The sequence below is a fragment of the Typopeltis vanoorti genome, chromosome 1, assembly GCF_054136105.1.
Source record: "Typopeltis vanoorti isolate ZY-2024b chromosome 1, IOZ_Tvanoo_1.0, whole genome shotgun sequence".
Lineage (NCBI taxonomy): Eukaryota > Metazoa > Arthropoda > Arachnida > Uropygi > Thelyphonidae > Typopeltis > Typopeltis vanoorti.
The window spans coordinates 157,256,624-157,273,988 of NC_143549.1; the positions used below are offsets into that span (position 1 = coordinate 157,256,624).

Consider the following 17,365-nt stretch of genomic DNA (forward strand, 5'->3'; position numbering starts at 1 on the left):
TGATTCGGCTAGGAAGATGTGGTGAAGTTTTCTGTAAGGATAAAAAAAAAATAAGAATTTCATGGTAGACAGAAGAAGTTACAGAAACAGTCCTGGGAAAGAAAAAAGCATATCAAACGTTCCCAGCAAACAAATTGGCAGATAGCTTAAGATAATACAGAGAAAAATGTAAGTAATCTAAACTATGTGCAAAAGTAGCTAAACAAAAGTCATAGGAAGACTTGGGTAAGAATATAGTAGGTAAATATCATGAAGGTGGCAAAAGGTTCTGGAGGCTATTGAAAAAGCTTAGAAATGTATAAAAGGAATCAAAGATGATAAAAAAAACATGAAAACTGAAGATAAGGATATCCTAGATGTCTGGATTAACAGTCTTTCCAAGTAATTACTTGGAAAGACTGTTAATGAGCAGTGACAGAACTGTAGTAGAAAAATTTCAAGATAAGCAAAGATGAGTACACATCAATATTTGAGGTAGAAATCTCATGTCATTTTCCTTTTACCATCTTTTACCTTGCGGTGTCGAGGGTTTAATAATCTTCGGACCTCAACCGTTCACAGGATAAAGTGGTCAGTCCTACACCCAAGTGTATCCTATGCCCTGTAGTGTTGAGTTCTCAAGGCCAGTTTCTTGCTTTGCAAGATGAAAAACCCTAGGATAAACTGGGGGGGGGGGGGAGCTATCAAAAACTTAATGTACAAAGGCTGCTGGAGTATGCATGTTTAGGCACAGTTTTTAGTGAAGATGGCAAGTTAAATTTGGAAATAGACAACAAAATAAGCAAAACTGACATGGTGAGAGAACCAGTTGAATAAATGTATTTGAATACAAGAGAAATTAGCCAATACACCAGTGGTGGCCCATACATAAGCACTGTGACATTGCAGCACCCCCAAGGAAAAAATGAAAAATTTTAATTTTGTTTGTGTTTATAAATCATAACAATGCTTACAACATTATATAAATGCAATACAACATGTTAAAGGTTACAGCTTATGTTTTGACAGTGATTGAATAGTTAATAATTGAAATTGTTCAATTAATGCTTTAGATTATGAAACAGATGCACTGTGATCTAACGCTGATATTTGTTTGCGTTTGTCGTTGCACGTTACGTCATTCTGACACCACCCGAACGGCAGTGTATGTTTAGTATCCTTACGCACGTTATTTCTGTGAGATATGAAACGTTTATTATTGGTGCGTGTGCATGGTGAACTATTTTTTGTCAGTCTTATTTTATTTTGTTAAAATAACATATAATTATTTATTATAGATACAAGGCTGAATTATGAAGAGTATCACTGTTGAAAATATGAAAAGAATTATATTTTTTCAATTATCGTTACATGAAACAAATGCACTGCGATCTAATGCCGATATTCGTTTGCGCTTGTCATTGCTATTGATACGAAACTTTTATTATTGGTGTTTATTCGTGGTGAGGATAAAATATTTTTAATAAAGCAATTTTTAATATGTAAATTTATTTATTAATAAATTCGTTACTGATTAGGAAAAATAAGTTTTATTTATTATTTTTTTTTTATGCAGACCCCCCCCCCACTTAAAATTTTCACCAGCCACCACTGCAATACACTAAACTAGTATTATACAAGACAGTGTTGAAATCAATCTTAAATTATGGATCAGAGAATTGGGTTAGAAATAAAGCACTTGATTAAAAAAGAGATTACGGATACGAGAGTTCTTAGAAAAATTGGGAGCTTGAATAGATGGCATCAATGGCAGAAATGAAGACATTAGGAAGGATCTTGACATTGTTTGCATTCAAGAATGTGTGAACAGGGCTAATCTTAGATTAAAAAAAAAATCAGCTAAAGCCTTTTTTTATTCCCGTATACGGGGAGTAGGCGAGGACATTTAGCCCTATCTAACTTTTGGAGACTGAGTGGGCAGTTTAATCTCCACTGGTACCCAATCAGAGATAGATGGCTCAAATGTGATGCCATCTCGTGGTCCCTAACACAATATATTTAATGTCTGAAATAATGTGGGTTCTACGGTTGATTTTCTTGAGTTTACAGGACGAAAAACCCGAGTTTCCGGGAGGAAAAACCCGCTTGCCTGTGCCAGAGATCGACTAACTCGGGAACCGGTCGAAAAAAGGCTTAGAAAAATTTCCTCTAGTCGCAGACTAGACTCAACCAAGTCTTCCTTCGTGCGGCCAAGCGCCATGGTGTGCAAACGCCACATCCACAGAGCTACACAGGCTCTTAGATGGTATTGTTAATAATCACATCTTGTCAGCTGCTCCAGCTGACAAGATATAATTATTACAATACTTTGATTATTATACTGTGATTATTAATTTTTATGTTAAAAATTCTGTCATCTGCACCAATTATGCTATTATCTTCATGTAAAGAGACTATTTTTTTATATACAGTGTTAAGTAAATATATATAGAATTTCAATGTGATTGGTGCAATCACTTTTAACTTCATTGTTTTTAGAATCCAAGAAATGACTTGAGACCAAATTAAATGTGTGTGTGTGTGTGTGTGTGTGTGTGTGTGTGTGTGTGTGTGTGTGTGTGTGTGTGTGTGTGTGTGTGTACACACACACACACACACACACACACACATATATATGTATACACAAGTAAAACCTCATTTTACAAACTTAATTCATTCCAGAAGGCTGTTCATATAACGAAAAGTTTGTAATATGAAACTATTTTTACCACAGTAATTAATATAAAATAAATTAATCCATTCCACATGAAAAATTTTCACCTATTATCATTAAAATAAAATAAGAATATAACATGAACCTTACCTTTACTGAAGACATATGGGGGAGGGGAATTGGTGTTTTGAAGGTGAGTCGCCCTCCATAAAAATATTGGGTAACTGCCCATCAGGTGTCACTGCTCTTTTCTTTTTGTGGGTGGACCAGGTGGTGATTCTTTAGCTTTGATTACAAACTTATCTAGAGTTGTCTGGTTTTGTATTGTTCTTAAAACTTTTTTAAAATGTGCAATGATATTATCATTAAACATGTTGACATTGTTATTAACTATAGATATATCAAGGTGCCACTTTTCTATAGTGGTTTGGGTTTTTTTTCCCAATGGAAGCACAGTTCTTTAATTTCAGCAATGGAAATGGTTCCTTTACTGGGCCCTTCCTCCTCTGAAAAAAGTTCCTTAACAGCTTCCTCATGCTGCTCCTTTGCAGTTCTTTCAGCTCCTCAGTGGTAAGTTCTCTTTGATGTTTTTCCACCAAAGAGAACTCTTTGATGTTTTTCCACCAACTCTCTACATCAGTATTGCCCATTTCTAATCCCATGGATCTGCCCAGACATACAATTTCATCAACAACAGATTCTTCTGACTCTGCAGGAAAACCTCCAAAATCTGTGCCCATCACACACTCAGGCCACAATTTTTTCCAGGCTGAGTTCATAGTTTTCAAAGAAACTTCCCTCCATGCTTTATTTATGAGCCTCAAACAATGCAAGTTGCTAAAGTGCTTTTTCCAAAAATCCTTGAGAGTTGATTGTGTGTCAGGTGTCACTTCGAAGCACCTTTTTAAAACAAAGCCTTTGTATGAAGTTTTTTGAAATTGGAAATGACCTGCTAATCCATGAGTTGGATAAGAGGAGGGGTATTAGGGAGTAAAAATTTGACTTTTATGAAGTTGTACTTGCCCAAATCATCCTCCAAGCCTTGGGGGGTGAGCAGGAGCATTGTCCAGCACAAGAAGTTCTTTCAAAAGCAGATTATTCTTTTCAAGATAGTTTTTTACACTGGGGACAAACACTTTGTGGCTTCACTCTATAAAAAACTGCCTTGTTACCCAAGACTTACTGTTAGATCTCCACATCACATCTAGTTTACTTTTTATTACATTGTTTGATGTAAATACTTTGGGATTTTCTGAGTGAAACACTAACAAAGCTTTAATTTTATAGTCACCACTAGCATTTCCACACAACAAGAGAGTTAACCGCTTCTTCATCGGTTTGTGTTCTGGCAGTGATTTCTCTTCTTGTGTGATATAAGTTTGCTTAGGCATTTTTTTCCAGAAAAGTCCTGTCTCATAACAATTAAACACTTGCTGAGGAATAAATCCCTTTGTCTGTACATAAGTTTTAAATTCTTCCACAAATTGATTAGCAGCCTCTGTTAGCACTGGGCGCCTCTCCATGCCTTACTACGCTATGGATCCCAGTTCTCTTTTTAAAGCATTCAAACCGTCTCCTACTAGCTTTAAAATCATCACTGTCAGCACTAGATCCCTGGGGTTGAATGCTTAAAGTCACTATGTAGTAGCTTAGCTTTTTTGGAAATTATTGCCTCTGAAATACTGTCACCTTCCATTTGTTTATTGTTAATCCACACTAACAAAAGTTTCTCCATTTCCTCAATAGCCTGAGATCTTTTAGGATACAAAGTTTTCACTCTTTTGCCACATCAGTTTTGAAATTGCATCTCTATTTTTAATAATAGTATAGATTGTTGATTTTGCCATGTTATAATCTTTAGAAAGTTCAGAAATAAGAGTTCCATTTTCCCATTTAGCTATAAGTTCTTTTTTAAGTTCAATTGTTGGTCTGCATGCTCTCTTTTTCTGTTTATTTTCATCACTGCACTTTTTAGGAGCCATATTAAATAAACACCACAACTGAAAAAAAAACACTTTGAATTAGAGTAAATTTATCAAAATTCTCTCTCTCTGACTAATCATAATTAATAGTTTGTTTTACATGCATTTAATCTATCAGGCTGAACATTTTGTTTTTCACAACAAATTCCTACAAACAATAAATGTTCATTAGTCATTTCTTTACTAGGCTTTTTCTCAAAATATGAAACTTCTTATTTACTTCCATAAGACCATGCAGTATTTTCTTATTTAGCACATATTGTTTCATTCATCCTCACTGTTTCACTGGAATATACATATTCTTATCTCAGGCAATTTTATTACAAGAAACACAAATCTTTTACCAGAGAAAATCAGTTACTTTTACTACTTTATAAACAACACTGTATCAAAGTAGAGCTCTTCATTAAAGCCACTTGACAGTTTCAGATTTTGCTAATTCCATCTGTTCTGATAAATAATTAATATCATTGGTGTCAGAAGATCAAACTTTCCATTTTGTGTTTCATTGAACATCTGCTTAATATCTCCTTTTATTTACTATTCACTTATTGATAGTCCCAACTTTCCAGTTTAAGGATTCACCTTGCTATGATTCCTTTTCTGAATCTTCTATTAATATAGTTTATTCGTATATTCACTGTCAAGTTTTCTTAAAAACTTCGTAAAACAAAATTCTGTGGTCTGCATTCTCAAACTTTCATTCTGTCTTGTTTTCTTCTGTTATCCAGGTACTGAATGCTCTGTCAGCTGTCATTCATCCATCAATTTCCTCAGTGGCAATGTGCACTTCATCTAAACGGCAAATGAGAAGTTAGGTAGTAATGGCTGAATTGTTGTCATTGTTAGCAAAAAGAGAATGTCTTTACGATGAATGACAGATACCACACACACTTAACAAATGTAAATACAATATAGAACCATTGAAATTATTAGTTATCAGATCTTTGGTAAGTACATAGTCTCAAATACTTTATATTTCATTTTAACATATCAATATCAGGCACATCGCAAATGCCACTTATACATGTTATGAAACCAAAACTAATAAATACTAGCATAGAGAAACAATTGTAAAAATAATCATACACAGTATGGTCACTTACATAGAATGGGAGAGGAAAGATTAGCAAAACAGGTGTTTGATGACAAGATGGCAGGAAAAAGACTGAGAAAGAAGACCAAGGTTTAGGTGGATTCTTCAGTCAGAAGAGCCTTGGAAGAATAAAAACTAATATGCAATTGTGTGTTTATACTAGATGTATTTCCTCTGTGTTTTGCTATACGACTAACAACATCATTGGGAGGTTACTTAACATTAAAAAAAAAAAAAAAAAAAAGAAGCAAAGAAGCCAGACACAGACACTTCAGGGTCTGGCTCCCACTGATGAGACTTTAATAAAGGTCGAAACTATTCTGGAAGTGACCCTTCCCATAATCATAGCATTATACATGTCTGTAAAGATACGTGCTTTTCATTATGGGATACTAAGGCAAGTGTTGTGAAGTCATTAGCCTCTATATACGAGTTGCCCAGTCCTGAATATATTTAGGTGCAAACTTTGTTTGCTTACACTTGGATAAAGGATTAAACCAAGAATATAATTTCTTGGCATCTTTAATTTATAATATAACCAAGTAAAAAAACTTTCAACAACATGGTGGTGATCTTGATATCATAGTTTGCTCTATTCGAATGACTGTTGAATTCTTTCCCTTTATCTGCCTTTATGAGGATGGTCTGAAAATTTCTCAGCCTAACAATGAAAAAACGAATCTATAATTTCAAAATTATATTTATTTTTCAACTTAATCTCCCTTAAGACTAATACATTTATTCCACCGATACTTCAGTACCATTATCCTGTCCCTATAGTGGTTCTCAGTAAGATCTGCAAAATATACCCCTTTCCAGCTGCAATCATTTCTTGATTCGAAGAAAAACACTAACTGAAGAAGAGTTTTAGTTCTGGGAAGAGATAGAAGTCAGAGGGAGCCAAATCTGGGGAATAGGGTGGATGTTCCCACAATTCATAGTGCAGATCCCTTAATTTTCCCATTGCCGAAACACCTTTGTGGGCAGGTGTATTGTCCTGATGAAAGATGATTTTTTTTCTTCTGGAAACTGGGTCTTTTCTCACAAATTTTTTCTCGGAAAAAATTTGTGAGAAAAGACTGAATTGCCAGAATTTTTAACCAGAAATTTTTCTGGTTAAAAGATTGGAATAATATTCCCCATTTATTGTTTTGCTATTTTAATAATAATTAATAAAGCATCCCAAAACACTGATACCATGACCTTTCCTGCTGATGGAACCAACTTTGTCTTTGGCACTGAACAACCGGCTTCTGTCCACTGCTTGGATTCTGGTGTGTAATGGCAAATCCAAGTCTCATAGTAATATATGAAGCATAGTATTAAATCGAAACACAAAATCAGTTTTATTCTTGTTAAAACGTTCCACGCACTGTGCGTGTGTTTTTCATCTGCATGGTACTCATTTTGTGCAAAGCTTTTTCATTTGCAATTCTTCATGCAAAATATATGTTACACATTCTTTTAAAATGCCTATAGTCTCAGCAATTTCACACACTTTGACTTGCCAGTCATCCAGTACCATATCATGCACTTGATCAATAATTTCTGGTGTTGTTGCAATTTTTTGGACATCCTTCATGTGGATCATCTTCAAGACTGGTACAGCCATGTTTAAACTCGGCAGCCCATTTCTTAATTGCCGAAAATGAAGAAGAGTGCTCATAAACTTTTATGACCTTTGAGTGAATTTCTTTTGGCATTAAACCTTCTTTTACAAAGAATTTTATAACCACACAATACTCAGTTTTATCTATATCAAGGGATACAGACAACACTTTTGCTTCAGACAGTTGTATAAAACAAACTACTCAGTAGAATGACTTTCTTATGACAGATGTACTAACTTAGAAAAAAAAAAAAATCGTGCTGATAGTGTTGCCATCTATGGTCAAGGCCAAGAACCTTTCGACCACCCTCGTAGTATAATGATTTCATTATTACATAAATTTCTGTGAAATTATTTTTTTGCCCTGCGACTGTTTAATAAATCCGAAGTGCTAAGTAATCTTGGATAATGCCTCTTCATGAAATGACAGAAATTTAGTAGATTTTTGAACACTGGTCATAGTGTCTACTTTTGGGATGTGTCTTGGAGTGATAGCGTAAGTAGTCTTTGTTCAAAACTGAAGCTTCTTTAGTAAGGTTGTAGTTTGCAAAATTTAATAAAATTTATTAGAATTCTGAAAGGTTCTATTTTTGTGAACTCTATTGTATAAATGCCTGAATTTTTCTGACAATCTATGGTTGCAATCTTTGTCTATTCTTGAGACCCTCTTCACATGTATGCTATCTATGACATTTCATGTGTCTAGAGATATTGAATTAGCCTGAGTACAATGTAGGTGATGCAGTTTGCTCAGTTGAGAATAAGTCTGATCTAGTCTTTTCTATTTTGGCTCATAAAAGAGCAAAACTTGCACTTTGGCAGAATGTATATTTTCTTTGATTCTTAAAAATTCAGAAATTATAGAGTTATCTCTGCAATTTTTCAAGAAATTAAGTCTTTTGGAATGTGGTAATACTTTCTTGCATTTAAGTTTTTCTGAGGAATGTGCTTTTTCTTTTTTGTCTCCCTGCCAAGATGGTAGAATTTTGTAATTAACTAAGAGTAGATTTGCTTGATTGATTTCACTGTCTATATGAATAATAGCATCATTGGGAGGTGTTACTTAACATAAATAATAATAATAAAAAAAGGCAAAAAATTAAACGTTTTCCAGCAGCAGTTAATATCATTAGGCATGTTATGTTTAGTCTCTATTGTTGTGAAAACTCTGTATGTGATTGCTGGCATAAGACAGGTCTTTAATTTTACACATATTAATTAATGATTTCCAGATGTCGTGAATTGGCAACCATCCTCCATGCCACACTTAGAAGAGAATTACTTTGCATCATTTGAAAAATTTAATACAAATTTATTAGAATTCTGAAAGGTTCTGTTTGATCATTCATTAATGTTTTTAATCATTCTCTCAAAAGGTACACTAAATAGAAATCAGGGAATGATCCTTCACGACATCTGGAAATCATTGATTAACACGTAAAATTGAAGACCCTGTCCTATGCCAGCAATTTGGAAAGCATTTAGATACAGAGTTCACACAACATGCCTAATGATATTTGTGATTAGATTATCATTCCAGCCTTTTCAAATATAGATATTGACTGTTGTTGGAAAACCTAATTTTTTGCCTTTTTTTTTATCATTATTTATGTTAAATAACCTCCCGATAATGCTGTAATCATATATACAGCAAAACATGCAGAGGAAATAAATCTAGTATAAATAAACAATCACATGAGAGTTAAAATCCTAGTTATTATCAATCAAGCATATCTACTTGTGGTAAATCGTAAAAATGAACAAAATGTTAGATATAACAATATTGGAGTGCTGACAAGTAATAGACTAATTTGGAGGAAAATTGTTGTTAGAAGATTAATAATAATGTAAAGTTAATCATGTAGTGCTATCATTATAGCCTAAACACTCTTTGAGAGTACATATCAAGAAATTAATAATGATGGTGGTGAAAGTAATTCTGACTATTCACAAATTAACTTGTTTCACAAGATCAATATAATTTCTAATATTACTTTTGTCTCATCTTCTTTTTAACATGCCACTGAAACAACCAAGTAACTTTGCCTTCATAGAAACCTAAATGCTGTGATAGGATGGTTAAACCATCTGCCCAGTGTGCTATTCTGGATGTATTCTGGTGGCCCATATCTCTGTTCTGTGGGATGAAAAACTAGAGCTTTTGATTGGGAAAAGTGTATTATGACTTGCCATTCCACATCACAGATGTCCAACATTCTATGAACCAGTTCATTACACACACACAGTGCCAGTGATTGTCATAGCTATCCTTTCATAAAAACAGATACTGAAGCTTTTTACAGTGTCTTGCTAGTAAACTAAACTGCTGTAGGTTTCTAAGTGATCAATTTGATATTCAAATGCTGAGGTTTCCATACACCCAGGCATCTTCACTCAGACACCCAGGCATGTCACATTGATAATGTGACATGTGCTTTTATGCATTATTCTTATTAAATGCAATGCCAGTTTATGGAACAGCCCCATGTATTTTTCAGTATGATGTATCATGTTATACTATAGATGCTGTTGTTACCTAGTTTGAAGGAATTGATATGGGGGTGGTGGAAACCTTGATCAGTTGTTATCAGTTTTGATCTCATTCCAATAGAATTCATATGGAATGAATTTGAAACTGGTGGAGAGGTATACCTAGATGTTGGAAAGTGTGATCAAGATAAAAGGAGGACCTGTTCTGTTGAGGTGTGTGTGTGTGTGTGTGGAATTTACATTTCTATGCAATATAATATTATCCTAATACCTCAATATACTGTGTTTATTATTGTGCCTTATTTCACTTAGTTTGAGTATATTATGAGGATTATGGAAAAAACATTTTCATGTAGAATAGCTGAATTAATTTGAGTGTTGTGTATTTTGCTACTCAAACTTGCTTGAAGCAAGTTTGAGTAGCAAAATACAGTTTGAAAATCTCACTCTTTTATCATTTGTCATGATCCATTTTACTGCTTAATGAGTGGTTTTCTGAATCCCTTCAAATCAGGAGTCTTAAATTATAAAATGTAGTGGAGTTTGTTTAATTTGTTTTGTTTGTTTTGTCTCTGGAATATAGACAATGTCTCCTGAATCCCACGGAACACCATTGGGGTCTGGTGTTCCGTGGGATTCAGGTCAGGGCTCTGGGCTGGCCAGTCCATTTCTGGAACATTATTGTCCACAAACCATTCCCTCACAGACCTTGCTTTATGGCAGGTAGCATTGTCATGCTGATACAAGCAATAGTCATCACCAAATTGATCTTCTACCATAGACAGTACGCAATGGGTCAAAATGTCCTTGTATCTTTCCGCATTTAGATTTCCATGTTACGAGAGGGCCAAGTCCATTCCATGAAAAACACCCCACACTGTAAAGCCACTCCTCCAAATTTCACTGTTGGCAACTACACATGCTTGTAGGAATCATTCTCCAGGCATTCGTCATGCCCAGACCCTCCCATCAGACTGCCACATGGTAAAGCGTGATTCATCACTCCAAATCACACGTTTCCAGTTGTCCGCTGTCCAGTGGCATCACTCTTTACACCACTGCAGGCGGCGCTTAGCGTTCACAGGAGAAATGTTTGATTTATGGGCAGCTGCTCAGCCATGGAACCCCCCCCCATTCCTCTTTACACTCAATGCACAGTCATGGTGCTGGCTGGACAGCTAATAGCACTGCGTAACTCCTGAGTGATTGTTTCACTCGATGGCTGGCGATTTCCATGAACCACCTTCTTCAACTCTCGACGGTCCCTGTCTGTCATTAAAAGCGGCCTACTTGACTGTGGTTTTGTTGTGATTGTGCCTTCACATTTCCACTTCTCAATCACGTCACCAACTGTTGATGGGCAACTAGAGGAGGGTTGAAATGTCTCTGACAGATTTCTTACTAATGTGGCAACCAATAACTAGTCCACATTCAAAGTCACTGAGCTCCCTTGACCTACTCATTCTGCTTGTACTTCTTATCACTGATCAACACACAGCTCCATGCCTCCTTTTATACCAGTAAGTGAGGTCGTAGTGACATCTAGACGTCAATTTATGAATTACAGAGGGGGGGGGGGTGTCCAGACACTTTTGATCAGATAGTGTATGATAGGATATTAGCAGAGAATTCAGTTAGCATAGCCCAAACTTAATCTTATCAGTAATTTTCACTGATAAGAGAATGTGATTTGAATATCAGCTTCTTCAGCATTATATATTTACATGTTGAAGAATGGTTTGGTTTCCTTTATGTGCTTGACTTCCCCAGAAGTTTTCAGGTTTCCAGGATTTTCCTTTTTCAGGAGGTTGCTGTCAGTAAAATTGGAAACAGTCATTCCATTATAATGAAGATAATGTTCTTGCACTTTGACTTGATAATAGAAATAAATTTATTATTTTGTGGTTGTTTTAACTTCATTATATTTACTTTCTCTTTATACCATCTGATGTTACTTTAAATGTATGCTTGCTTTCTTTATTTGCAGATTTTGAATCTTTTAACAATTGAAGAATTAACAAAAATATTACCAAAAGAAATCATTATTCCACGAACTTATGTCCTGCATCCATCCCAGTCATTATTCCTGGCTGGATTAGGAAGAATTGATTTTATAGAAGTATGAATTTTGTATTTTACTATATCAATAATTGCAATTAATATTTTTTTTCTGTGGGGATTTTGTAATTAAATTGTTTTGTTAAGATATTTAAATAACTTAATGTATTTTTTCTTCAGTTAACAAAATTACAAGGGATAAGTAACACTATTTATTTAAGGCCATATATTTCAGCCTGAATATTTACAGGCCATCATCAGTGGTGACCCTAGTTAATTACAAGTAGAATGCTCAAATGACAAAGTTTTTTTTTTTTTCATGTTAATTGGAGAAACGTCTCATGGCACAAATATCTCTTAAACAATTAACGTGATTTTGTTTATGTATGATATTATTATTATTCAGCCTTCCATGGTGTCAGAAGACTCATCGTGGGAGATCCTTCCTAGAAAACACAGTCTATCATACCACGCTTTGAACTCGTTGGCCATTCATGCTCTCACTACTCGATTAGGCAATGCATTCCACGGTTCAACCACCGTCATTGCAAAGAAACCAATCCTCACCCTTTTGCTCACAGCTTCCTTTTGTAACTTCTGTAGAGATGGACTCATGTCCTCGCTCCTTCCCCACCAAACAGAAGTACTCCCCACTGTCAACCCTGTAACTACCTCTCAACAATTTAAGCCTTAATCATATCACCTCTTCTTCTATCTGCCAAACTCTGCAGTCCACATTCTCTCAGCCTGTCTTCATAACTAACATCATACAGTCCTGATACCATCTTTGTTATGCACCTCTGTACCCTTTCTGTAGTTAATTTATCCCCTTCAAATCCTGGGGTCCAAATTTGAGAACAACAGTTCAGGTGTGGTCTGATCAGGACTTTATACAATGGAATGACAACTCTTTTATCTCTGCAGGTCAGCATCCTTCTCAGTATTGCAGCAATCCTCTGGGTTACCTTCACCACCTTTGCAATATGTTCTCTGAATTTCAGGTTTCTATCAGTCATCACCCCCAGATCTTTTGTCTCTCCTACTTCCTCCAGTACAGCTCCTCACTGAACAACACACAGCTCCATGCCTCCTTTTATACTGGTAAGTGAGATCATAGTGACATCTAGACTTCAATTTACGAATTACAGAGGGTGTCCAAATACTTTTGATCATAGTGTATGATAGGATATGCAGCCTCCCATCGATGTATCCCAGACTTCAAGTCTTTAAATTTAGCTGCATTAAACTGAAATCCCCCATTCATTTGCCCATCTTTTCAGTTTATTCAAATCCTCTTGCAGGACTGCCACAACTGCACTATTACTAATAAAACTTCCCAGCTTCACATCATCTGCGAACAACTGAATATCCCTCTGCAATCCACTGACAACATCATTGATATAAAGGTTAAACAATACAGGTCCTAGTGCTGAGCCTGTTAACCCCACTTGTACCCTTCTGCCTCCTTGATATTCCCCCCCCACACACCATACACAACTCTGATACCTATCAGATAGCCAATCCTGAATCCAGTTGACTAACCTGACATCTAAACCTGCAACTTAAATGTCAGCTTTTCATGTGGCACCCTGTCAGATGCCTTTTACAAAATCCAAAAAAAATGGCAGAATATGTCTTTCCCTCATCAACTGCTCTTGTCACATTATTATAAAAGGCAATCATGTTACTAAAGCAACGGTACCTGTTAAGAAATCCATGTTGACTCTCGCAGTTAACATTACTCTCATCTGCCCATCACTGTATATGGTCCCTCACTAATTTCTCCAAGATCTTGACAACTACTGATGAAACACAAACTGGTCTATAATTTGACACACTTCCAGTGTGCTACCACCCTTATGCAATGGCACTATTTTACCTTCCTTCCATTCCTTGGGTACCTTTCCCATAGCCAAACTTTCATTGAAAACCCAGGTCAGTTCTTTAGCACAGTCTCTCAAAACCTGTGGCGAAATTCCATCCAGTTCCACAGCTTTGACATCCAGAGTACTCAGTATTTGAAACACACTCTCCTCTTGCTCCTCTAAACCTCAAACCTCCCCTATCCTCCAGTATTGAAATCCACTTCTCCAGGATGAAATGTTCCAATAAAAATGTCCTTTGCATCAGTCACTCTATTACCATTTTTATCCAGCAGTGTCATTCTTCCATAATCATTTCTGCTCCTACTGGCCACATAGCAAAAAAATTCCTTAGGATTTTCTTTGGATTTCGGGGCAAGTCTCTTCTCATATTCAGTTTTGCCTTCCTTACAATACTAGTCACTCTTCTGGCCTGAGTCTTATATTCTTCTTGCATCTGCTCTCCACCCCTCTCCTTATATCTCTTCCATAACCTCTTTTTCACTTGCAGTTCCTGTTTGTCATCCACTTTACACCAAATTGTGTCCTCTTCCTCACTCGTAGAATACAGTTTACTATTGCTACTAACAAATATTCCTTCACAATTTCCCAAGCACCAACGATATCTTGCCCTTCCAATTCCTACCTCCATGGTACTGCCCCAAGCTGATATCTAAGACTATTATAATCACCTGCCTTATAATACCCCATATCAATTCCTTATAATACCCCATAACATGTCAATTCATCTTCCAAGTCGAAACCACGTGGTCACTTTCTCCAACTTGGGGAAGAGGTGTCATCTCAGTTATAATCAACTCTTCTGATGCTATGACCAAATTCAAAACTCTTGAATTCTTTGTTGCCTAAGACATTTGTCCCTCAAGAATTCTAAAAATCCATTTCCTTATTACTACATGCATTGTCCCCTTCCAAATTTATACTGCCATAGTTAAAATTTTCCATAACAATCATTCTTCTTGTACTTGCGAAGCTCAACTGCCTAAATACATCCTGGTCTTCTTCTGTGCTCCTTGGCTTGTAGCAACACCCCACTAAATATCCTGTCTTGCCCACCTCTACCTCACACCATATGCTTTCAAAAACATTAGTGTCCTCCCCCCAAAGCTTCCACTTCGAGAGGACATAAGTCATCACTTATCATAAGCAGGACTCCATCACTGCGTTTTCATTTCCTATCCTTTCAAAAAATGCTGTACCCTGCTACTTCTATTCCTGTTATTATATTTTCCATCAACCATGTCTCAGAGAACCCAATAATCTTTAGAAAGGCTGATGCTATCAGTTTCACCAATTCATCTCCTTTATTCCAGATACTCCTGGCATTAGTATAAAGCATAAAAATGTCACTGTTTCTATACTTATCTTTACTCCATCCCTGCTACCATCCACCCCGGTAATTCTAGTTCCCCTCCATTAACACACTGACTCGTTCAGAGAACAGCATTCTCTCCAGATGTCTACATCCTTCCTCATTCAAATGCAGGCAGTCTCTCACATACAGTTCCTTTCTGTCCTCAAATGCCCTCCAAGCCTCTCTTCTAACACATTCTGGCTATCATACTATTCATTATTAATGCTCTTCTACTCAGCTCGTCATTCTCATACCTGGACAACACACATATACTATCTTCCCTATCTGAGTTTGCTTCTGTACAACCTCAAGCATGAATCTCGGCTCTCTCACTACCCGATTTACACTGCCTCTCAAGGCATTCGTGCCTGCCATCACAATCATCTCATCCACCCTTTCACTCTGCTTAATTGCCATAACCACATGTTCTATCATTCCTCCAGGCAAACACTCCTCTGGCATCCTATCTTTCACACCATGGATCATCGAGTCTTCATACATCACACCTCTTACCACTCTGTTCCTTGATTGCTCACTTGCATCCCTCACTCTCTCTTCTAACACTTTCTGTCTGTGTTTCCCTACTTACCTGGCATCTCTTTCCCTGGTTCCAGCACCTCTCCTGCTGCTTTTATTGTCTTCTCTTCTATCATTCCCATAACTCTCTCTCACTCCTACTCTAATTCACCTTGCATTCATCTCTTCCATTCGCTTAATCTCATCTTTCACACTTCTCAACTCATTCCCAAGACATTCCACCTCCTCTTCCAGCTCATCTATTTCTCTCTGCAAGCTACCCACTCTTGCTCTCCATTCATTCTCCCAATTAAGACCATCTCCAAAAACTTCACAGTTAGTCATACTTTCCACACTCCCCACTCCCATTTTTCATTTATATTTTGCTTGTTATTCTCACCCTTCATCACCTATCGACCTAGAGAGACTATTCATCTCTCTAGGTCGATATTCTCCCACTTCTGATGCGACACTGCTGAGGTTGGTTTTGGTAATCTCTAACTCACAAAGTTCTTTCCATTTCCTACATTTTCCACATATGTACTCCCCATCTCTCAACTGCCAGGATGCATAAATACCACAAGCACTGCATACCATAAAATCCTGTAGTATGTTATGCAAAATAAATTGTTAGTTTAGATAATTGAAGATGAAATGAAAAATGTATAAAAATATCATTATGTTGATTAAATATTTGTTAAAATGATATTTTACTGTAAGAAGAATATAGCAGCAGTGCTTGTAGTCTTGCATTAGTAGGTGACTAAGCTAGGGCTTTGAGCCTAACTGTTCCTCATAGCTATGTCATCGGTTGAAACAACTTATCATTTAGCAAAACAAAATTGGCAAGATATACATACGTTCTGCATCATTGGAATTAAAATACATGTAGAAGTATTTTATGTTAAGTACATGAAATATTCATCAAGTAGAAAAGAAGAAATTTCATCACACTGTCAACAAATGTTATCCAGTTTGCCATTACTGAAAACTTCAATTTGCTGTCTATGATACCAGGCTATCATGACATTATTTACACAATTGCAAATGAGAAAGTACAGTGCATGCTCTACTGTGCTATGGAAATGAATAGCTGATTGACATGAGAGAGGATACATTTTTATATAGAAACAGACACATAAAAAAGGGAATGGACAGAAGAATTAAAGGAAGAGTTGAAAATTATTCCCTTTAAGAAAAAATATAAGGAATGAATAATTGTATTTTCTGGACTCCTTGTTTGTTGAAGTTCTTATTGAGAAGTTTGTGTATCTTCACTGTTGTAATTTTATTATTTACTCCTTTTATTTATTTTTTATTTTTTTAAGTTAAAATTACTTGGAAAGCTATTCTCTGTATGTGGAACTGACAGTTATCATTAAAAACACTGAAATGTTCCATATTGTTAATTCTGTTCTAATGCTGGTTAGCTGAATTTTATGAAGTAAACTGTTAGTTTTAGGTACCTGTTTTAAATAGGAATTGAATATAATTGAAGTAAGGCATACCTTGAAGACACAAGTATGAGTTGTCATTTTCTTGTGTGACTGTGTGCAAGAAAATTTGTTTCTCTTAATGAACTTATGGATTAATGAAGAATATATGTTTTAATTTTCTAGAGCAAGAATGTCAAGTTCTCTGTTATGTCTGTTTGAGTCTCTGACTAAAATATCTTAATTTCTGCTTTTGCATATGTCTTGTTTAATGCCAGAAGACCCAATATT

General features: G+C 35.9%; 1 protein-coding gene across 1 annotated transcript in view; it reads left to right on the forward strand.

The window, feature by feature from the left end:
• Positions 1 to 17,365, forward strand: part of LOC150110576 (nitric oxide-associated protein 1) — a 126,757-nt gene that overhangs the window by 75,780 nt on the left and 33,612 nt on the right. The window contains exon 5 of the mRNA XM_090394936.1: positions 11,818 to 11,949. Within this exon, the coding sequence (XP_090251062.1) occupies positions 11,818 to 11,949 (132 nt within the window). The remainder of the gene's footprint in view (positions 1 to 11,817; positions 11,950 to 17,365) is intronic.